Below are 24,622 nucleotides of genomic sequence, written 5' to 3' on the forward strand. Positions count from 1 at the left end.
GAGAAGACTGAAGGATGACGCTTCCTAAGTTTTTGGCCTAAGCAGCTACGGCAGATAATTATGGGGAGCTAGGGGACAGGGCGGGGAGGACTGGAAAAGAAGTGGCTTTTGGAGCATGGGAAGGGTGGATATGAAAGCTTTTCCTTTGGGCTGTGTTAAGTTTCAGATGTTTGTTAGACTTTGAGGTATAAACATGTAGACCACTGAAGATGTGAGTCTGGAGTTCCGATATAGATTAGGTCTCAATATTCTATTTGGGGGTCACACATTTTATCTTTAAAGAATTCCATGTATTTTCAGAATAAGAATTTAGTTTGATAGAATAAAGAACCTGTGGTAATTTGATTTGAATGATGAAAAAAATTTAAATCAAACTTTTTTTCCCCTGAAAGCATTGTGAAAAAACGGTAAAATGTAGATCATTTTTCAATCAGCATCAGTGTGACCTGTCTGTGTCTGACCTAACTCTCAGCTAATATAGCCAGTTGAGCAGTGGAAGATGAAGAATTTGATTTGCATATCTTAAAGCCGTTGAGAAAAGGAACTAGACATTTTAGTTTTTTTTTCCCCTGAGGAACTATATGCATATATTTTGAGCCTTACATTTTTTTCTTAGAGGGAAACTAGTCAGGAGTGGGAGGCCTCTGAACAAGCTGCATTCTGTGTAGCCGCCGGCTTTTCTTTCTCTTTCTCCAGGAGAACACTGGCCCTCAGCGCCTCTTTCTGCTTCCCCTTGTTCAGACCATTGGGGGCGACTGGCTTTCCTGTCTGACTCCTCCTGTTTTGGTAATGAAGATAGGGAGGCTGAAGGATTGATGTTATTTGGCTCCCTATTTAAAAGGTAGTTATGTAAAATTAAATAAAATTTGGCCAATACCACTTGTAACTTTAAGTTGTTGTGGAAATTGATTGATTATTATTCAGAAAAGAATTTTAAGTTAATAATATTGGAAGAATTTATGGTTTTTTCTCTTCCCTTCCCTCCCCCCAGTTCTTTATTTATTTTTAGAGCTTTTTGTACTAGTACATCCTCCCTTTTCTGGGGAGTTGATTTGAGAAATTAGATTTGCAAGAGAATGTATGAGAGTGTATGCTTTTAGAGGATGATGAAAGCCACTCGCGCTCCAACTTAAGGAAAACCCTTTTAAGCTCCCTGCATGCCCTTTCTAGACCCCATCCCAGAGAGGAATGACTGCTGGAATATTGTGTTAATCATTTCCTTGCTTTCTTCATAGTGTTAACCACAAACGTATATATGTATGTGGTAATAAACATGAAATTTGCCATCGTAACCATCTTTAAGTGCACACAGCTCAGTAGTGATAAGTATATTCACAGTGTTGAGCAGTAGATCCCCAGAACTTTTTCATTTTGCAGAACTGAAGCTGCATATTCATTAAGCAACTCCCTATTTTCCCCTCACCCCAACCCCTGCCCTTTTGTTTCTGTGAAGTTGACTGTTCTAGATACTTCATGTAAGTGGAAACCTGTAGTGTTTGTCTTTTTGTGACTGGTTTAATTTCACTTAGCATATGTTTTCAAGGTTCATTTATGTTTTCACATAGGAGGTATGTTATGGGACCTCATAAAAGTCAGAATTTCTTTCCTTGTAAAAGCTGAATAATATTCTATTCATAGTTCTTAATTTCCATGTGATTGAAATTGTAACATTTTATTCATGATTTGTGATATTTTTGTACCTAGTTTAGGAAAGTCTTCTGTATGCTGAGATTGTAAAGATATCTTCCTATATTATCTTTTTCAGAAATAATTTTTCTTTATTTTAAAACAATATTAAATTCACAGAAAAGTTCCAAGTACAATTTAGAGAATGTTTTCCTGAACCATTTGAGAGTAAGTTGCTGACTCACTGCTCCATCACTTCTGGATACTTTTGTGATATTTCCTACAAAAAAGGACATTCTTCTGTGTAATCTCAAAATGACCATCAAAATTAGGAAAGTAGTAAATTTCTATCATCCAATCTTCAGACTTAAAGTTTTACCAGTTATCACATCAAGTCCTTTTTAGCAACAGGGTCCAGTTTGGAATCATAGGTTGCATTTAGTTCGCATGTCTCTTTAGTCTCCTTAAGTCTGGAACACTCCCTTTATTGAATTGAGAAATATTCCTTCCTCTTCTGTTTTCTGGAAGGGACTGTGTAAAACTGGTATTAATTCTTTTTTAAACATTTGATAGAATTCTCCAGTAAAACCATCTGGGCCTAGAGATGTTTTTTTCTAGATTTTAAATTCCAAAGTGTTTCGTTAACAGTTACAGGGCTATTTAAATTATCTGTTTCATATTGGGTGAGTTATAGTAGTTCGAGTATGGAATTGGTGCATTTCACCTAAGAAATTTCCATTTTAGCTAATCTATGTGCATTTTTATTCTTCCTTACTTTAGATATATTTGTAATGAAAATACAATATGTATTTATGAAAATTTGTATTTTACATCTGTATCATATGATTTCATATCTGTATCATATAATTTGGATCAAGCTCTAGATGCAGCCAGGACCTCAGTGGCAGGCTGTATTCTGCACAGATGGGAGTCTCAGTGACCTGTAAAGTCTGTGCCTTTACACACTTCAGAATTTGCTATGCATGAGTCTCTCTGACTGTGGATAGTTGCATTGTGGCTATTCTGTGCACACACCTCGTTCTATGTCAATTTTTTTCCATGACTTATTATTCAAAACAGTGTGATACAGTGAAAATCAGATCCGCTATGGTCCCTGCCCCCAGGTTGCTTAGAGTCTCTGAGGGGTTATGGAGAAGTAATTAGGAAATTGGGAATCAGAGTGGTTTGTGTTCTGATGAGGAAGGGACAGGTCCTTATGAGAACACAGAAAAGAGGTGCCTGTTTTATTCTCCTCTGCATCTCTAGCACCTGGTACAGTACCTGGCATATAGTAGGTGTCCCACTAAATCTTTGTTGAATGAATGAATAAACTCAGAGGTGGGTTGATTGCATGGTCACTTTTGGGGAGATCTTACATCTGAGCTAAGTTAGTGATATCCACTGGAAGTAGATGGATGGAGGGAATTCTCCAAGGTGGGTGCAACAGTATGCAGTGTCATAGAAGCAAAGAAAGCTTAGCAATCTAAACAGTTGTCTAGAGCTGACTATTTGCAAGTGAGGAGTGGTTTCCAAAAGTGATTACAGACAGAAGGCTAAGAAGAAGTTACTCTGACCAAAGTATATATTGGACAAGGTTCGCGAAGAACTAGAATTGATTTTTATGAATTAGCATTTTTGGTTCTGGCTGTTGTGTTTACCATTGTTAAGTTTAGTTTCTAACATACCTTAAGAATAATGCTTTCCAAGTGAATGAGAAATATTTTTTTGTGAAGTGTGGTACAGCTTTCTCCAGGTCTTACCTACTCGTCTTACTCAGACTATCTTTGCTCTAAAACAAAACTTTCCTATGCTATAAATATGTCTGTGGTAAATCACGAGTTGACTGCTAATAATGGTGGGTCATACATTAGCGTTTTCATGTGCCAGGTACTGTATTGAGACCCTGCCATGGGTTATCTCACTTAATCCGTACAGCAACCCTATCTGAGAGGAAACCAAACCTGGGCTCGCTCCCACTTTACAGAAGTAACTAAGGTTTGGGGAAGTTGAGTGGTGTGTACCCAGCATCGCTTAGGTAAGCCCACTACTCATATTTGGATCTAAGTCTGTCTGTCTTCATTAACCATTGAGTTTTGTGTGCTCTTTCCAATGTTTCATGTGTCTTTTTATTAAATAAAAAAGGCCTGGGATTTAGTTTTGGGTATAGATCTTCAGAAAGTTCATCAGTTAAATATGGAAATAGTTTGTAATGAAATAACATATTAGGACACCCCTAAAGCAAATTACAGAAGCCCACTTCAGCTAGCCAACATGGCTGGATACACATAGTCCAACAGTAAACACTGTGTTCTTCATCTCTGTCTCCCTTCCTTTCTGTCCTTCCTGTTTCCCCCTCCCTCTTTATCCCACTGCCCTACCCCCTCTCTCATCCTGCTTTTCTTTGAGTGTTGGCCCATTCACTCCTGTCACAGAAGCAGCTCATTTGAAACCAGCTCCACTTGTGATCCTGGGAAGGGAGAGCATCGTCTTCTCTGAGGCTCTGGCAGAAATGCCCTAGGGAAGACTTTTGTTCCTGGGGCCTGTGGCTGTGACAGGACTTTGTGAAACTACATGGAATGGGGCTGTTGGGGGCAACAGCATATCTGTATTTCATCTTGATCAGACATATTTGATGGCTGAAAGCTATAATTATTATGTAAAGATAATGCACAGTATATTTTAATAGCTTTATCAAGATACAGTTCATGTACCATACAACTCACTCATTTAAAGTGTACAATTCAATGGTTTTAATGTACTCAGAGCCATGCAACTATCACTGCTGTCTAACCTGGAACATTTTCATTACAAAAAGAAACCTTGTACCGTTAGCAGTCACTCCCCATTTCCCCAAATCCCTCAGCCCTAAGTAACCACTCGTCTACTTTCGGTCTCTGTAGGTTTGCCTGTTTCGTGTAAGTGGAATCATACAATATGTGGTCTTTTGTATCTGGCTTCTTTCATTATCATAATATTTTCAAGGTTTATCTATCTTTGCATATCAGTGTGCATTTTTTATTGCCAAATAATATTTCATTATATGGATATGCCACATTTTATTTATGCATCTGTTGATGGACATTTAGGGTGTTTTCACATTTTGGCTATTATGAATAATGCTGCTGTGAACATTTTTGTAGAAGTTTTTGTGTAGATTTAAGTTTTCAGTTATCTTGTGTATATACCTAGGAGTGGAATTGCTGGATCATACGATAACCATGTCTCACATTTTGAGGAACTGTTTTCCAAAGTGGTTGTACTATTTTATATTCCCATCAGCAGTGTGTGGGAGTTCCAGCTTCTCCACATTCTTGTCAACACTTAACGATCTTTTTGATTGTAGGCATCTTGGTGGATGTGAAGTGGTATAGTGCATAATATTTTATAAAAAGGTTTTGTTTTTTGAACAGTTGCCTGTTTACTTGTTTTTGTTGCCTTGTATTGGACCTCTCCCAGTGGGCTCTGAACCTTTTCCACCTCAGTCTAGGTGGCCAGGTAGGCAGACCATGTCACTCAAAGGATCAGAAGTGGATGTTTGCTTGTTTTTCTTTTTCTTTATAAACCTCATAATCTACAAGTGCAGATAGGGATTATTCTTATTTTCTTATTAAGAAACTATGGTATAAAGAGGTTGTAAATGCCAGAGGTTACTTGGTCAGGGCTAGAACAGGGATTTGTCTTTAGGGTTGATTGGGTGGTGTTGAGTTGCTTGCCTCAGATCCGCTGTTGTCAGCCTGCTGTGATGTGGTAGGTGCATTCCTGTGGCATACATTCCCACTGTGTTCACTGTGTTATATGTAGTTCCCACAACCTAGTTGCATCTCTACTGCTGTTTTTCTTAGAAATGTGAGGGCAAGAGTAATATTTCAGGAATAATCTTTATTAAATTGTTCACAAACTTGACTACTTTAATTTTCATTTGTATAAATTACTTGCAGCATACCAAAACTGAGCTACTTTTCTATGATTCACAATTGCTGCCTTTGACTACTTAATTATGGTGACCTTTATCAGCTGTGTAGGGCTATTTAACATTCACCTTGGGGTTGGTATAAAATGTGATATTCTGGCAGTCCATAGTCTGGGATGCACAGATGGTTTTCCATCTGCGGCTTTCTCCCTAGCCCTAAAGGGACACTATTGTTAGGCGTATTAGTAGTGGAGTCTGCGTATCAGGACTCCATGTTGAGTCTTGCGTTGTCAGCACAACATGAAAGAATCTTTGTTGATCACACCTTATGTAAGAATCTATATTGATCTCTTGCCATCGATTTGCCACATGTCGCTGTATAGTTTGGAAGTCAAAAACTTGTGATTTAGAGTTGCTGTTAAACTCATGCTTAATATTATAATGGCATCAAGCAATAGCAAGAAGAGATTACACATATTGGCAGTACCCCCTAAATTTGGAATAATACAATGATCTGCATAAAATAAAAGGAAACATGAGCTTGCAAGTATCTTAACAACACATACTTGTTAAGCTGATAAATGTGGTGGGACTAGGTGCTGGGGGATACAATGAACAAAACAGATAAGAATCACGGTCCTTATAAAATGTACATCCCAGTGATTATTTTAACGATTTCCTAGAAAATCATTCATCATGTGTGACATTGAGGCAAAATAATCTATTGCGATTTTCTTTGGTAGCAATGTCTGGAAACTTTAAAACTCTAAAAAAGAAAAATAAATTAAAAATGCCTAAATTGGTTCATTTAGATAGTGTATTATGTAAGTGATTATTGGTTAAATATCCCAAAGGCAAGATACCACTGATCCCAATCTAATCATTAAAAGTTAGTACTTTTTATATTGACCTGATCCTTCTTGAAAAGTGTACTATTTTAGTGGGAAGCAGTATAATTTCAAAATCAAATCAACATATCCATAAGTTGATAAGCTGACATTGTATCTAATGGAAATCTGATGATAATGAGGCAGGCCAGTAGAGGAGTTTTTTTGTTCTTTAGAAGCATAATTTGAAGACTTGAAAATTAGTAGCACTGTTGAAATTGACCTTTATTTTTAAATAACAGATAGGTAGTGTGCTGATGTTGTAAAAAAAGGTTTGAGGAAAGCACATCTCACACATGAGTGTGGAAACCCAGTCATCACACTTAGGAATTAAAAAAGGATTCAAAATAGACCCCTGCCTCCACCCCCCCCCCCACCTTTTTTTTTAAGATGGGTGCTTTTTTAATTTTTATTTTACTGTAAGTTCTGGGATACAAGTGCAGAATGTGCGGGTTTGTTACATAAGTATACGTGTGCCATGGTAGTTTGCTGCACCTGTCAACCCGTCATTTAGGTTTTAGGCCCCAGTGCATTAGCTATTTGTCCTAATGCTCTCTCTCCGCTCACTCCCCACCCCCTGACTGGCCCCAGTGTGTGTTTTTCCCCTCCCTGTGTCTATGTGTTCTCATTGCTCAACTCAGGTGGATGCCTTTTACCCCATAGTACCTAGGCACTTGGAGAGGAATGCTTTCAAGTTAAATTAGGAAAGGATCACAGTTCTTATTTGGGCTAATGCTTCTGATGGTCATAGCAGGAATGAATGAGTGAACAGATAAATTTTATTAGCAAATATAATAAGTAAAATTGTTTACAAGATAATTTTATATAATGAAAAATACCATAAAGTCAGTAACATGGGGTCCATGACAAGTGATTGGGGATGCTTCTTTAGATTGTAAGGTCTGTGAAGCTTTGGAAGATGTTATTTGGGTTGTGAATGGTGAAACATCTGTGTGCATTCCATGTGTGGAGGTGGGGAAGTGTCAGCTTTGGGGTGGAAGTGAGTTGAGTGTGTTGGAGACGGTCAATATATTGGAATATAGCCAGTGAGAGAAACAATGCGAGATGAGGCTGGAGAGGTGGAAGGGGCCTTGGTCTTTCAGGGCAGAGTAAGGAGCGGAGATTTTATTTTAATCATGGCAGTCTGTAGAGTGTTTTAGGGTCTGGGTATTGGTGGCCTCATGTCTGTGGCTGCTGTGTAGGGACTGACTGGTAGAGGCAGGAGAGGAAATGGGGACCTTAAAGAGCTATTGTCCAGATAAGAAGCCATCGCAGCCATGGAGACAGAGTCTGGGCCAGCTTTGTGATGTGCTTTGAAGATAGAGCTAAGGAACTGAAGCGTGGATTCCTTGTGGAGGGCAGGAGATGAGCAGTCAGGGGTTGATTGCTAGGTTTTGGTTGAAGTGTGATGGTGCAGTTACTCAGATGGGTCAACTTGGAGGAGAAGTTGGTGGTGAGGGGAATCAGCAGTTCCCTTTTGGCCACAGTAAATTTTAGATACTCATTAGACAGTCAAGTGAGATAGTTTAATGGACAGCTGAATAAATGTCTGAAGTTCATCAGAGAGGTCAAGACTAAAATGACAGAGGAAGGTGTCAGCAACATAGAGCTCACTTCAGAGCCATATAGGACTGGATGAACTCCCCATTAGGGAGTGGGCTCTGCAGTTTACTTCCTTAAACTGAGAAAGTTGGACAGGATGGTCTTTAAGGTCCTCCTTTTTCCAAAAATTAGATGTTCATCGAGTTCTAAGAGCCTTTGTAAGAAACTTGAAGTGATGAGAATTTTCTCTAAAATACTCTAGCTTCTTTTAAGCCATTGAAAGGATGAATGGGGAAGAAATACAGACATTTCAGTATTCCACATCTGTATTCATTCCACAATTGCTTGTCCACAAAGTGTGATATGTAACTTCAATGAAATACCCTTCTGAGAGGGAAAGTAATCTCAATCACATTGCAAGGTTTTCAGTTGAACCCAGTGGTGGTCACTGTGAACTTATTTTTATTAAAAAAAAATTTAAACAGCTTTATTGAGGTATAAGTGACACCAAAGCTGTACATACTAAAAGTGTAAAATTTGGTGTTTTGACATAGGTATCCACCCATAAGGCTGTTACCAGAATAAAGATGATAGACATATCTGACACCCCAACAGTTTCCTTGTGCCCTTCAGTACCGTCTCCCTCCTGCCTCTCCCTGGCCTCCATCCCCAGGCAACCACTGATAAGCTTTTTGTCACTATAGATTAGTTTGGGTTTTCTAGAAATTCATCTAAATAGAATCATACAGTAGGCACTCTTCTCTCTTTCTGGCTTCTTGGACTCCACATAATTATTTTGAGATTCATCCATGCTGTTGTCTGTGTCAATAGTTCATTCCTTTTTATTGCTAAGTAAGTAATATCCTACTGTATGACTATACCAGATTCACTTGTGCAGTCATTATGAAGTTAGACTACTTTCTTTTTCCTTTCAGCAGGTCTTCTGATTTGCTGGTATTATTTGTAACCACCTAAGAGATTAAACGTGTCGATGTGCACACACAGGGAGACACACTCTGAACGCGCTTTATGGAAGGGTTTCCTTGTTCTGGTATTCATCCCCCTTCTTCCTGTTCAGGGATGGGCTGCTTGGCTTCTCATTTGTCAGAGCAAGCTTGACAGTGTTTGGAGAGGAAGCAGGCCCATCCTTTCTGTGCGTCTGTGTTCTGTGTGATGCTTTGGGATGTGTGTATGTTGTTGAGCCTTACTTATTTTTTATCTGGCTTGTATTTATTTCAGTAGGTCGCCTACTGAAGCTTCATAGTTTAACCCTTCCTTAGGCTTCATAGTTAAGCAGTTGTGGATGCAGTTAATCTAGTACCTTTTAATTTCATAGGAGAGTGTAAATAAATTCCTTCTCAGTTCATAGGAATTTTTTATAGTTGGTTAAGACAGATCAAAATGAGACAAGCACTCATTATTAGCCTGGTAGGTAGGTGCCTACCTTTAATCTCTGTGGTGCCTTGATTAAATCGCTCGCTTTCTGCTTCTGTTTCCATGCATTTGGGAAAACTCACTGCTTTTTGGTTTGTATGGATGGTCTGAGAATATATTTAGGGATTTGTGAGTTAATCAACCTTTGGGAGTCTGGCTGTTTTTAACAACATATGGATGTCTGGGCTGTAGATTGGCAGTTCTCTGTGCTGTTATCTGGGGAGGAAGAGGAGAGGATGTTGTGTCTGATGTACAGGCTTGTCCTGCAGAACAGGGCTTCTTGCTGGCTGAACCCAGTGTATTTGGTGTAGGTGGAATTAGAATGGGCAGTGGCCATATAATTCAGGAGATAAGAAAGAGTCTTAAGAGAGGCATGCCAAATAAATCTCTCTACTTTGTGTTCTCATGATGCTATTTCTCTGCCTAACATAAGACTTAGTGGCCATCGTTTTTGTTTGTTTGTTTGTTTGTTTGTTTGTTTTGTATTGTTCATTTAATTGTCCTCTTTTACTGGCCTGTAAGTTTTGTGAGTGCGGGGACAACCATGGCTGTGGTGTTCATCCATTGTACCTATACAAGAAGTGTTTACAGAATGTTGATAGAATGTGTCCTTACGCTTCATGTATTTATTTTACATTTGTGGTTATAAAGTTTCTAGTTGTAGCAATTAATGTTTCCCTTTAGGAAAGATGGAAGATAAATATGAGCTGTTGTATTAGTCTGCTCCCCTTGATTTTAAGCAAACTCTTGAGGCATGATTCTTGCCCCCACGCGCTCATCCCCATTTTCCTTTCAGTGAATGAAAGGCACAGATGGAGCCAGGCCTTCCACTCAGGGATTGGTAGTAATGCATAGATGAATAAAATTTGTTCCCAAGCCATCAGAAGCTCACAATCAAAAAGGAAAGTCAGACTCACAGGCCAGTAAGTGACGGTTTAATATAAGCACGTACAGAAATTACTTTAAAAGTATTTTGGGATCCCAAAAAGTATGAATAAAGGTTCTACTTTCTAGGTTGAAGAGGTGGGTAGAAGTGACCCCCTTAAGTAAAATAGGAGATCCAGGAGGAAACGAGGCAGATTTGGTAAGATGGTGGCATTGGTCAGGTACAAGTGCAGTAAATAATTCAGTTTTTGGATGTTTTCAGTTTGAGTTTTGTGCAGAGTGTTATTCTTTCTAGGTAATCTGTAGATTTTTGTGTTGGTTTATAGAAAGCACTTTCCCCAGTTGGTAGCTTTGAATTCATCTTCATTGTTTGTGAGGAGGCTATACTTTTGGATTAGATATTCTCCGTTACCTTACTAAAGTTGGCTCAAAGTAGTAGAGCCAACTTTCTGCTTACATTATGCTTGGAAAAAGTGTTTTTTCTGTGGCAATGGCCTAGAAATGCCTAGGATGAAAATGCTTGCATCCTTTAAGGTGTGGTTGCCATTGCATAAAATTTAGTGGGATGAAACGAGCAGATTCAGTATAGGGAGATGAGGTAATTACTATCTTAAATTTTGGTGCTTAGCTTCTTGTTTGGAAATTTGAAAGCAAGCATGTATTATTTTAAAAAATCATCTATTTGGGAGTAGATAATAAATGCCCATGTTGCAAAATATCAAGGGAGATAGGTACATAATGAAAAAATAAGTCTCACTTTTACCCCATCCTCCACCCTCAGGGGCTGCCATTGTTTCCAGTTACTGGGTATCCTTCCAGAGATATTCCGCTGGAGACGTCTGTTACCTCTTGGAAATACAGAGATAGCATGCTTTCTGGATTGGTTAATTCAGTGGCTCAGCAACCTCATCAAGGCCTGGGTTCTTTAATCTTTCTGTTCTGCTTTCTTATTTATTTCTCCTAGGCTGCCCGCCACATGATTCCCAGGTGCCTTTCCCCTTCCGTGTGTCTCACGTACCTGGCAAAGTCCACAGGCGAAAAGCAAGTATCTTTGTTGTATCCCTTTTTAAGAGTGAGGAAGACTCCCAGTAATCCCTAGCCGTATTTCTCATTGAACAGAATTGCAGCACAGTTACATTCCCAGAATTAGTTGTTGGTGATGATTGGCTGAGACCAGTCACTATTCATCCCATGAGACTAGTGAAGAGTCTAGCTTTTCTTAAAACACATGACTGCCTGGTCTGGTTACTGAACAACATCTGGGTTCTCTTAGCAAGGAGAAAGTATACTGCTATGGGGTATCTAAAAGATCATTTCATCTTAGTACTTGGTACTTGGTACAGGGCTGCCTCATTCTTTGTGATGGCTAGAGAGCATTCATTCCATTCACTTCATGTACCATGCTTTAGTAGTCTCTGTCTTTTCCAATTTTGATATTATCACTGTGCTGCAGTACATGTTTATAAATGTAAATACATCGTTTTCCCTATTTCCAAATTGTTCCCTATTAACATTATGTCAGTATATATTAAATACTTCCACCAACAATGTTTAGTGTGCCTGTTTCCTTATACACTTGACAGTACAGAATACTGCTGAAGTCCATCTGATAGATGAAAATGTTATTTTACTTTGATTTTAATTTCCGTTTCTTGTATTATAGGGTTTGGGCATCTTTTCTTAGGAATGAATCATTTGTGATTCTTTTTCTGAGACCTGACTGTGCCTATGCTCTGCCTACTTTTCTATTATACTGTTTTTATTATTGATATGTGGGAGCTTTAGATAGATTAAAGAAATTAGCTCTTGGTGATATGACTTATACTGTTGCTTTTTTTTTTTTTAGCTTGAGTTACTTTTATTTATTTATTTATTTTTATTATACTTTAAGTTCTAGGGTACATGTGCACAATGTGCAGGTTTGTTACATATGTATACATGTGCCATGTCGGTGTGCTGCACCCATTAACTCGGCATTTACATTAGGTATATCTCCTAATGCTATCCCTCCCCCCTCCCCTCACCCCACGACAGGCCCCGGTGTGTGATGTTCCCCTTCCTGTGTCCAAGTGTTCTCATTGTTCAGTTCCCACCAATGAGTGAGAACATGCAGTGTTTGGTTTTTTATCCCTGTGATAGTTTGCTGAGAACAATGGTTTCCAGCTTCATCCATGTCCCCACAAAGGACATGAACTCATCCTTTTTTATGGCCGCATAGTATTCCATGGTGTATATGTGCCACATTTTCTTAATCCAGTCTATCATTGATGGACATTTGGGTTGGTTCCAAGTCTTTGCTATTGTGAATAGTGCCACAATAAAAATATGTGTGCATTTATCTTTATAACAGCATGATTTATAATCCTTTGGGTATATACCCAGTAATGGGATGGCTGGGTCAAATGGTATTTCTAGTTCGAGATCCTTGAGGAATCGTCACATTGTCTTCCACAATGGTTGAAACAGTTTACAGTCCCATCAACAGTGTAAAAGTGTTCCTGTTTCTCCACATCCTCTCCAGCACCTGTTGTTTCCTGACCTTTTAATGACTGCCATTCTAACTGGTGTGAGATGGTATCTCATTGTGGTTTTGATTTGCATTTCTCTGTTGGCCAGTGATGATGAGCATTTTTTCATGTGTCTGTTGGCTGCATAAATGTCTTCTTTTGAGAAGTGTCTGTTCATGTCCTTCGCCCACTTTTTGATGGGGTTGTTTGTTTTTTTCTTGTAAATTTGTTTGAGTTCATTGTAGATTCTGGATATTAGCCCTTTGTCAGGTGAGTAGATTGCAAAAATTTTCTCCCATCCTGTAGGTTGCCTGTTCACTCTGATGGTAGTTTCTTTTGCTGTGCAGAAGCTCTTTAGTTTATTTAGATCCCATTTGTCAATTTTGGCTTTTGTTGCCATTGCTTTTGGTGTTTTAGACATGAAGTCCTTGCCCATGCCTATGTCCTGAATGGTATTGCCTAGGTTTTCTTCTAGGGTTTTTATGGTTTTCGGTCTAACATTGAAGTCTTTAATCCATCTTGAATTAATTTTTGTATAAGGTGTAAGGAAGGGATCCAGTTTCAGCTTTCTACATATGGCTAGCCAGTTTTTCCAGCACCATTTATTAAATAGGGAATCCTTTTCCGCATTTCTTGTTTTTGTCAGGTTTGTCAAAGATCAGATGGTTGTAGATGTGTGGTATTATTTCTGAGGGCTCTGTTCTGTTCCATTGGTCTATATCTCTGTTTTGGTACCAGTACCATGCTGTTTTGGTTACTGTAGCCTTCTAGTATAGTTTGAAGTCAGGTAGTGTGATGCCTCCAGCTTTATTCTTTTGGCTTAGGATTGTCTTGGCTATGTGGGCTCTTTTTTGGTTCCATATGAACTTTAAAGTAGTTTTTTCCAATTCTGTGAAGAAAGTCATTGGTAGCTTGATGGGGACGGCATTGAATCTATAAATTACCTTGGGCAGTATGGCCATTTTCACAATATTGATTCTTCCTACCCATGAGCATGGAATGTTCTTCCATTTGTTGGTATCCTCTTTTATTTCATTGAGCAGTGGTTTGTAGTTCTCCTTGAAGAGGTCCTTCCCATCCCTTGTAAGTTGGATTCCTAGGTACTTTATTCTCTTTGAAGCAATTGTGAATGGGAGTTCACTCATGATTTGGCTCTCTGTTTGTCTGTTATTGGTGTATAGGAATGCTCGTGATTTTTGCACATTGATTTTGTATCCTGAGACTTTGCTGAAGTTGCTTATCAGCTTAAGGAGATTTTGGGCTGAGATGATGGGGTTTTCTAAATATACAATTATGTTATCTGCAAACAGGGACAATTTGACTTCCTCTTTTCCTAATTGAATACCCTTTATTTCTTTCTCCTGCCTGATTGCCCTGGCCAGAACTTCCAACACTGTGTTGAATAGGAGTGGTGAGACAGGGCATCCCTGTTTTGTGCCAGTTTTCAAAGGGAATGCTTCCAGTTTTTGTCCATTCAGTATGAAATTGGCTGTGGGTTTGTCATAAATAGCTCTTATTATTTTGAGATACGTCCCATCAGTACCTAATTTATTGAGAGTTTTTAGCATGAAGGGCTGTTGAATTTTGTCCAAGGCCTTTTCTGCATCTGTTGAGATAATCGTGGTTTTTGTCGTTGGTTCTGTTTATGTGCTGGATTATGTTTATTGATTTGCATATGTTGAACCAGCCTTGCATCCCAGGGTTGAAGCCCACTTGATCATGGTGGATAAGCTTTTTGATGTGCTGCTGGATTCGGTTTGCCAGTATTTTACTGAGGATTTTTGCATCGACGTTCATCAGGGATATTGGTCTAAAATTCTCTTTTTTTGTTGTGTCTCTGCCAGGCTTTGGTATCAGGATGATCCTGGCCTCATAAAATGAGTTAGGGAGGATTCCCTCTTTTTCTATTGATTGGAATAGTTTCAGAAGGAATGGTACCAGTTCCTCCTTGTACCTCTGGTAGAAATTGGCTGTGAATCTGTCTGGACTTTTTTTGGTTGGTAAGCTATTAATTATTGCCCCAATTTCAGAGCCTGTTATTGGTCTATTCAGAGATTCAGCTTCTTCCTGGTTTAGTCTTGGGAGGGTGTATGTGTCGAGGAATTCATCCATTTCTTCTAGATTTTCTAGTTTATTTGTGTAGAGGTGTTTATAGTATTCTCTGATGGTAGTTTGTATTTCTGTGGGATCGGTGGTGATATCCCCTTTATCATTTTTTATTGTGTCTGTTTGATTCTTCTCTCATTTCTTCTTTATTAGTCTTGCTAGTGGTCTATCAACTTTGTTGATCTTCCAAAAAACCAGCTCCTGGATTCATTGATTTTTTTGAAGGGTTGTTTGTGTCTCTATTTCCTTCAGTTCTGCTCTGATCTTAGTTATTTGTTGCCTTCTGCTAGCTTTTCAGATTGTTTGCTCTTGCTTCTCTAGTTCTCTTAATTGTGATGTTAGGGTGTCAATTTTAGATCTTTCCTGCTTTCTCTTGTGCGCATTTAGTGCTATAAATTTCCTTCTACACACTGCTTTGAATGTGTCCCAGAGATTCTGGTATGTTGTGTCTTAGTTCTCATTGGTTTCAAAGAACATCTTTATTTCTGCCTTCATTTCGTTATGTACCCAGTAATCATTCAGGAGCAGGTTGTTCAGTTTCCATGTAGTTTAGTGGTTTTGAGTGAGTTTCTTAATGCTGAGTTGTAGTTTGATTGCACTGTGGTCTGAGAGACAGTTTGTTATAATTTCTGTTCTTTTACATTTGCTGAGGAGTGCTTTACTTCCAACTGTGTGGTCAATTTTGGAATAAGTGTGATGTGGTGCTGAGAAGAATGTATACTCTTTTGATTTGGGGTGGAGAGTTCTGTAGATGTCTATTAGGTCCACTTGGTGCAGAGCTGAGTTCAATTCCTGGATATCCTTGTTAACTTTCTGTTTTGTTGATCTGTCTGATGTTGACAGTGGGGTGTTAAAGTCTCCCATTATTATTGTGTGGGAGTCTAAGTCTGTTTGTAGGTCTCTAAGGACTTGCTTTATGAATCTGGGTGCTCCTGTATTGGGTGCATATATATTTAGGATAGTTAGCTCTTCTTGTGGAATTGATCCCTTTACCATTATATAATGGCCTTCTTTGTCTCTTTTGATCTTTGTTGGTTTAAAGTCTGTTTTATCAGAGACTAGGATTGCAATCCCTGCCCTTTTTTGTTTTCCATTTGCTTGGTAGATCTTCCTCCATCCCTTTATTTTGAGCCTACGTGTGTCTCTGCACATGAGATGGGTCTCCTGAATACAGCACACTGGTGGGTCTTGACTCTGTCCAATTTGCCAGTCTGTGTCTTTTAATTGGAGCATTTAGCCCATTTACATTTAAAGTTAATATTGTTATGTGTGAATTTGATCCTGTCATTATGATGTTAGCTGGTTATTTTGCTCATTTGTTAATACAGTTTCTTCCTAGCATCGATGGTCTTTACAATTTGGCATGTTTTTGCAGTGGCTGGTACCGGTTCTTCCTTTCCATGTTTAGTGCTTCCTTCAGGAGCTCTTTTAGGGCAGGCCTGGTGATGACAAAATCTCTCAGCATTTGCTTGTCTGTAAAGTATTTTATTTCTCCTTCACTTATGAAGCTTAGTTTGGCTGGATATGAAATTCTGGGTTGAAAATTCTTTTCTTTAAGGATGTTGAATATTGGCCCCCATTCTCTTCTGGCTTGTAGAGTTTCTGCCGAGAGATCCGCTGTTAGTCTGATGGGCTTCCCTTTGTGGGTAACCCGAGCTTTCTCTCTGGCTGCCCTTAACATTTTTTCCTTAATTTCAACTTTGGTGAATCTGTCAATTATGTGTCTTGGAGTTGCACTTCTCGAGGAGTGGCATTCTCAGTATTTCCTGAATTTGAATGTTGGCCTGCCTTTCTAGGTTGGGGAAGTTCTTCTGGATAATATCCTGCAGAGTGTTTTTCCACTTGGTTCCATTCTCCCCGTCACTTTTAGGTACACCAATCAGACGTAGATTTGGTCTTTTCACATAGTCCATATTTCTTGGAGGCTTTTTTTGTTTCTTTTTACTCTTTTTTCTCTAAACTTCTCTTCTCGCTTCATTTCATTCATTTGATCTTCAATCACTGATACCCTTTCTTCCAGTTGTTCGAATTGGCTACTGAAGCTTGTGCATTCATCACGTAGTTCTTATGCCATGGTTTTCAGCTACATCAGGTCATTTAAGGACTTCTCTACACTGGTTATTCTAGTTAGCCATTCGTCTAATCTTTTTTCAAGGTTTTTAGCTTCTTTGTGATGGGTTCGAACTTCCTCCTTTAGCTCAGAGAAGTTTGATTGTCTGAAGCCTTCTTCTCTCAACTCGTCAAAGTCATTCTCCATCCAGCTTTGTTCCGTTGCTGGCGAGGAGCTGCATTCCTTTGGAGGGGGAGAGACGCTCTGATTTTTAGAATTTTCAGCTTTTCTGCTCTGTTTTTTCCCCATCTTTGTGGTTTTATCTACCTTTGGTCTTTGATGATGGTGACATACAGATGGGGTTTTGGTGTGGATGTCCTTTCTGTTTGTTAGTTTTCCTTCTAACAGTCAGGACCCTCAGCTGCAGGTCTGTTGGAGTTTGCTGGAGGTCCACTCCAGACCCTGTTTTCCTGGGTATCAGCAGCAGAGGCTGCAGAACAGCAAATATTGCTGAACAGCAAATGTTGCTGCCTGATCGGTCCTCTGGAAGCTTTGTCTCAGAGGGATACCCAGCCATGTGAGGTGTCAGTCTGCCCCTACTGGGGGGTGCCTCCCAGTTAGGCTTCTCGGGGGTCAGGGACCCACTTGAGGAGGCAGTCTGTCTGTTCTCAGATCTCAAACTCTGTGCTGGAAGAACCACTACTCTCTTCAGAGCTCAGTTGGAAATGCAGAAATCACCCGTCTTCTGCGTCACTCATGCTGGGAGCTGTAGACTGGAGCTGTTCCTATTCAGCCATCTTGGAACTGCGTACTATAGCTTTTAAGTTTGTTGTTTGTCCTTTGACTTTGTTTATGGTGTTTTGCCCATGAAGGAATTTTTTATATTTATGTGATGAAGTTGTATCTAATTTTTTTATTGTTTCCAAAGTTTGTGTTATACTCAAAATATTTCAGATATTATCTTTATCATATTCTGAATACCCATTATGTGTTTGGATCTATCACTGGAATTCTAGTTATATTTCACTGATCTGTCTGTTCATCTGTTCATCATTCTAGGTTCTAAAAAATATGTTCTAGTCTGTGAAAGGAAGGTCATAAATTTTCTGGCTATCTCACATGTTTATATTTCAATATTAGTTTTAAAATCAAATTTTCTTTTTTAAAAATCCTATTGACATTTTTATTGTATGGACTTAAATTTAATGATTAACATAGGGAGAAAGTAACATCTTTATGATTCTGAGTCTTCCCATCCAAGAATGTTTTGCATTTCCATTTATTCGAGTGAAGCTCTTTGAGCAGGGTATCTGCTTTGGACAGTTTTGTGAACCTCTGTTTCATTAGAGCCATTACATATTTTTTGTGTCTATTTATTACAGTACATAGTGTTACTGTTAATACATAAGGTTTAATAAAAAACTAAAAGTCAGTATCTGTGTAACCACCCTGGGCAAAAAGTAGAAACATTACCAGCCCACAAAAGTCCCTTGTTGTCTGTCACTATTATAACCCGTTCTCTCCCTTCATAGGTAAACACTTCAGTGACTTCAGTGATTGTCATTTTCATGTCAATTATGTAGGCATTCCCAGACAGTATGGTTTATTGCTTGCTTTTTGGAACTTTTTGTGAAGTACATTTATATGTTGTATATATTCCTCTGAATTGACTTGAGATGTATGGTTTCTTCTAGAAATTATAGTTTCTTCATCTTTGTTGTTCTGTGTGATTTCCCATTGTACAGATAAACCAGAATATATTTAGCCATTTTGCTGTTAAAGGTTTTATTTTTCCTTGGCATTTGGCTATTATGAACAACATTATATTGAACATTCTTGTACATGCCTCTCCTAGTCCCCATGTTAGACACATGGGTATTGGAGTGCTCTGTCATGGGTAGGACTATTTTCAATCCTGTAAGAAAATACTGAATTTTTTTCTAAAGCACTTGTTGACCACATATGAGAAATCCCATTGCTCTACATTGTAGTCTGCATTTGGTATTGTGACACTAAACTTTTGGCAATCTGGTGGATGTGTAATGATGTCTTATTTGGCTTTGTTTTATCTCATAAAGATGTAAAAAATGGTTCTTTCCTTTGCCTTTGGGCCCTATCATCTTTACTTAACTTTGAAGTTGGTTTGTGGCTGCGAGGTTGGTTGATGAGGACTCTTGTTTTCCAAACGTAGCTGCATATAAGTTTTGCCTGGGAAATCAAAAACAAAAAAAATAATTCAAGGTCTCATTTCAGACTGGGGAATAAAAAGTTACGGAGCTAGAATCCAATAATCTGTTTCTAACTAGCTGTCACATGATTATTACACAGCTAAACTTCCACAGATAAGATTCCAGCACAGGGCGCTTGAAACTGAAGGTTGTTCTGTCTGTCTATACTATGTCTTCTTAGTCTGGTGAGTATTTGGCAGTCAAAACACACCTCAATTTGGAATAACCACATATAAGTGCTCATAGCCACATGGGGCCAGTGACTATTACATTGAGCAATGCAGATCTGTTCAGAAAATTGCTTAGCAATAAGTGTATAGTTTGTTACGCATTTTGAACTTTGATATACACTTTGATCTTTCACATCAGGTTGTATACTTCACGCCTCCTCACTCCCCTTTCCATCAATGCAGGGTCTCACAAAGACTGGCTGTTCACCTTGGGAGGGACTGGTTAAGAATATGTTATCAAAAATCCGTTAATATTATTTTTAAAAATTAGAACATATTTTGTATTCCATCAGTAGAGATGTGGATGTAACAATTGATTTTTTGGGGCTGTTTTTATTGATTTGTTGAAGATTGTAATCACTTTGCGCTATATTGAAATTTAAGGTTTTTTTACTCCAAAATTATTATAGGTTAATTTTTGGCTTAGTGTAGAATGCTTAATTCTGATGTGGAGATAATTAACAAGCTTTTGTTGGGCACGTGTGGCAGTTGATGGGCATGTGGCTAGTGGCTATCATATTGAACAGTGCAGATCTTTTCAGAAGATTGCTCAATTACATATAAGTGTATGGCTTGATATGCATTTTAAATACCCTAGAAACTCCTTTCTCGTGTTCTAGTAAGAGGGAGGAAATTTAAAGCATATAAAGCTGCAGAAAATATACATATAAAGCTGGAGAAAATATACAATCTTTTGTGGAGACAGAATGTAAATTCGTGGATAACATTTTTGTATTTTTTAACCACATGTTAATTAAAGTGTAAGCACCCTTAGTAAAAATTTAAAAATGATAAGATCAGGTTCAACTTTGGAACTAAAAGGAAAAAAGTGTAAGATGGAGATCGCAGAGGTTGAGGTCCCACATCTGCCATACTTGCTGTTTCCTTTTAAAGTAGAGATAACACTGATCTCACATGAGCATTGAGGATACCTTAGCATTTCACATTCGTGAAATGTAATAAAATTTATTACACAGAAATGGAAAATGTTAGCACTGGGAGCACTAAGGTATTTGGTTTAAGTAGGAAATAGGTATAGATAAATGTTTTAATGCCGTAAGTGGAAAATTCAGAATTCCTGGTTTCTCTTACTCAATGATATAATTACACTTGAACTATTTTCTGTTTTTTAAAAAAACTAAACCAAGAAGTACATTGATGCGTGTCCATGTATTCGTGTAATACAGTTGTATGTATACTGCAAAAATAAAAAGCTAAAGAGCTCACAGACCGTAAAGGAAATCACTATTGAAAAAGACACCATAAACAAAGATACAAGACTAAGCCGTAGACTGAGAGAGATGCTATTTGCAAAAGATCAGTTTCAGATATATAAAGAATTCTTTTTAAAGAAGTCAGTGAGAAAAAGACAAGCTGATAGAATAATGGGCAAAGGATATAAAGGGAAAACTAAATGTCCAATAGACATAAGAAAAATGTTCATCCTGGCTAGTAATCAGGAGAAATACACATTTAAAAAATAGAGAAATAATGTTTTATATTTATTAGCTTGGCAAAAATTAGTAGTCTGACAGTACCAAGTGTTGTCAAGAATATGGAGCAGTGGAACTCACATTGCTGATAAATAATTAGGAGAGCAATTTAGCAATACTTAGTCAAGTGGATGTTGCTTGACTTGGAGGTTCTACTCTGGGTATTAACACAATGAAATATAATACACAAGATGAGTAAATAAGGTAGAGCCATGTGTATCAACATAGATAAATGTCAGCAATGTAATATTAAGTGAAAAAAATTGCAGAAGCCTACGTTCAGTTTTACACCATTTTTAGTTTAAAATATTCAAAGCAATACAATATGTAAAATACACAAGTAGCAAAAGTATAAAAATATGCACGAGAATACTGCAGCAAACTTAAGGCTGGTAGTTACTCTTTGTGGGAGGGGTGGAAGGAATAGGGCCAGAGGAGGGGTTTGCACAGGAGGCTTCATTGTACGTGTAGTATTAGAAATACTGGAATATTTCAAGTCCCTGTCGTTCTCCATTACCTCCTTCCTAGAGGTGACAGCATCTAATGGTTTAGTGTCTAGTGTTTCTGGGCCTGTGCATATGGAAGTAGAATAGCATGGGCTCTGGAGTAAGGGTACCTGGTTGTGCAAGGTGGCTGTGATTATTACATGAACCCCTTCTTGTAAAGCACAGTGCGCTGCACTGCCTGGCACACATCTGGTATCTACTGAGCACCTACAGTTAGTGAAGTATGGTATATGTAAATGGACTATATGGACACTATATTAATGTCTAGCACATAGTAAAAGCATAGTAGGCTCATAATTACAGAATAAATGCATATTTAATAAATGAATGTCTATACATAGTTTGGATTTTTCTTCTACAACTCGTAACTTTCACTTACTAGTATTTCTTGGTAATCTTCCATATCAAAATATACAGATTTATATAATTATTTTCACCACATTTTAAAAAATCTAATTTTAATTTTTAGTTTCAGGTTGGGTGTGGTGGCTCATGCCTATAATCCCAGCACTTTGGGAGGCCAAGGCGGGTGGATCACTTGAGGTCAGAAGTTCAAGACCGCCTGACCAACATGGAGAAACCCCATCTCTACTAAAAATACAAAAATTAGCCGGGCGTGGTAGTGCATGCCTGTAATCCCAGCTGCTTGGGAGGCTGAGGCAGGAGAATCACTTGAACCCAGGAGGCAGAGGTTACAGTGAGCTGAGATCGTGCCACTGCACTCTAGCCTGGGCAACAAGAGCAAAATTGTCTCAAAGAAAAAAAAATTAGTTTCTTTTTGTGACTTTCGGGTTAGTTTTTTCCCTCCCCCTGCCCCCCCGCCTCAATTTTTTTTTTTTGAGACAGGCTCTCACTCTGTCGCCTAGGCTGGAATGCAGTGGCGTGATCACAGCTCACTGCACCCTTGACCTCCAAGGCTCAAGCAATCCTTCCACCTCACCTCCCCAGTAGCTGGGACTACTGGTGTGCACCACCATGCCCAGCTAATTTTTGTATTTTTTTGTAGAGATGGGGTTTCACCATGTTGCCCAGGCTCAAACTCCTGGATTCAAGTGATTTTCCTGTCTTGGCCTCCCAAAGTGTTGGGATTGTAGGTAGGAGCCACCTCGCTCGGCCCTGATCTTTGAACTGATGTTTATCTTTCTCCTACTGGCTTTTAGGAGTTCTTTCTACCTTTTGAATACTAACTCTTTGTTACGTATCCCATGTGTGTATATAGGTTCTTTTTCCTTCTACATTGTTACTTAGGATGTTTTTAGTTTTTTTGTTGTTGTTGTTTTGTAGAAGTTTTTAATTTTTATGAGTAAATCCATTCAATATATAAAATTTATATTAAATTATTGTTATATCACATAAGATTATAATCTCTTACATTCTTGTCTAGGATATATATAATATAGTTTTAGTTTTCATAGCTAGGTTATGCTGCAGTAATAAACTATCTCCAAATCTCACAGGCTCAAAACACCAAAGGTCCCTCTTGCTACTTGCCCACTCATGGACTGGCAGGGTAATTTGCACCTCAGCATTTCTGGAACATTGCAGATAGAACAACTCTGAAGATTCTTGTTCTGGCAGTTAAGTGTTCTGGCCGAGAAGCAACACACATCACTTCTGCTAACAATTCACCAACCAAAACTCGTCCCCACAAGGGACTAGGAAATACATCCTCTGTCTACCCAGAAGGAGAAGAGAATCAGATATAGGTGACTGGTACTAAAGACCATCACAATTGTTTATGGACCATTATTCTGTTTGGGGTTTGTTTTTAAATGTGGTAGGCAGTATAATGCAGTGGTCAGGAATTCAAATTCTAGATCTAGACTACCTGATTTGTAACGAGTTACACTAGTTAAACTGTTTCAGTCTCGGTAAATGGAGATAATAGTAGAGTTCTCCTCATAGGGTTATTGTGAAGATTAAATAGATTATAAATGTAAGGTGCTTAGAGTGTTGTGTCAGCTTGGGTCCTCTGAGGAGCAGGTGCCAAGGAGCAATTAGATGAGCAAGTGATGAGCTGGGGAAGTTGTCTATGAGACAGTGCTCTGGGGAGCTGGCAGAAGAAGGGAGAGCTGCGGACTGCAGGACAGTCCCCTCTGGAGGAGAGGGGGAAGGAAGGAAGGCTGGGCAGGGGGAGGCACAGGCTGTAGGGAGTATGGCCTTGGCATGAATCTGGGCAGGGAGCCTGACTGTGGAGAAGTGAAGTTCTAAGGAGGTCCCAGCATGGCCTTGGCATGAGCCTGGTGATGGGTATCAAGTGTGCTGCAGATGATGCTGTTGGTCAATTATGCCCCCTGCGGGTGGAGATTTGAGGGGTGTGTACTCATACCTGCCACATAAGCACACGATTAATATTAACAACGTGGCTTATGAAACGGGAGTGTAACTTGGTTTTTACCAAAAGGAAAACCAGTTACCCCAGTTACATTAATTGGATAATCTAGGTTTGTTTTTCCTACTGATGGGAAATATCTAGCTTTTTTTTTTTTTTCCTACTGATGGGAAATGGAAATGCTGCTTCTCTGTAGATGTGAAATGCTCTATTTGTGTAACAGTCCCCTGTGGATGGCCCTGTGCATGTGTGCTCTGACAGTGTGTAGTGGATCTTCATGTGTGCCTAAGCTTCTTGTGCTTTTGTGCACTTTATCTGGGGTAAAGTTGTAAATGTTCAGTTTCTTGGTAAAGGATATTATGTTTTAAGTTTTGGTGGCCATTGTCCAATTTTCTTTAAAGAGCTGCCCCAAGTTACAGTCAGATTAACAGTGTAGAGCACCAGCTTTCTCATGTCCCCAGCAGCACTGAGAGGCGGAAGATAGTGCCTCACTGATGGTTTATTTCACACTTCGTTACTTATGGTTGAGAGAGAATATTTTTCAGATTTTATTGGACATTGATATTTGTAAATTGTTCATTCCTTTTACCCAGTTTTCTATTGAGTGGTTCATAGTTTCTCATGGGTATCCAAGAGTTCTGGATATGTAGAGGTGGAGGGTCAATCTCATCACTTCCTTGTTTTAAAAATCTTCCATGGTTTTGTCATCACTATAGGCTCAAACGCCGTGGTGTGGCATACAAAGCCCTCACTTCTGAACCACCCCGCTTCCAGCCTCATCTTCCATGGTCCCTGGCCACGCGGTGCGTTTGCGCTTTCATGTCCAAGTGCTTCCTTCATGTTGTTTTCTTCCTTACAGTGCCCTTTCCCTTATTGTCCAACAGAG

General features: G+C 38.8%; 1 protein-coding gene and 1 non-coding gene across 7 annotated transcripts in view; one reads left to right on the forward strand and one right to left on the reverse strand.

The window, feature by feature from the left end:
* MBOAT2 (membrane bound O-acyltransferase domain containing 2) overlaps positions 1 to 24,622 on the forward strand; it is a 151,023-nt gene that overhangs the window by 18,533 nt on the left and 107,868 nt on the right. Inside the window, exon 2 of one of the 6 annotated variants that reach the window (XM_016946721.4) lies at positions 24,453 to 24,539. The exons of the other annotated variants lie outside the window; for them this stretch is intronic. Coding sequence (XP_016802210.1) covers positions 24,522 to 24,539 — 18 coding nt within the window. The 5' untranslated portion in view covers positions 24,453 to 24,521. The remainder of the gene's footprint in view (positions 1 to 24,452; positions 24,540 to 24,622) is intronic. 6 annotated transcript variants of the gene reach the window in all.
* Positions 6,660 to 6,765, reverse strand: LOC112208285 (small nucleolar RNA U13). Its single transcript, XR_002942699.2, has one exon. It is a non-coding gene; the product is annotated as a small nucleolar RNA U13 (small nucleolar RNA).

The sequence above is a fragment of the Pan troglodytes genome, chromosome 12 (assembly GCF_028858775.2).
Source record: "Pan troglodytes isolate AG18354 chromosome 12, NHGRI_mPanTro3-v2.0_pri, whole genome shotgun sequence".
Classification (NCBI taxonomy): domain Eukaryota; kingdom Metazoa; phylum Chordata; class Mammalia; order Primates; family Hominidae; genus Pan; species Pan troglodytes.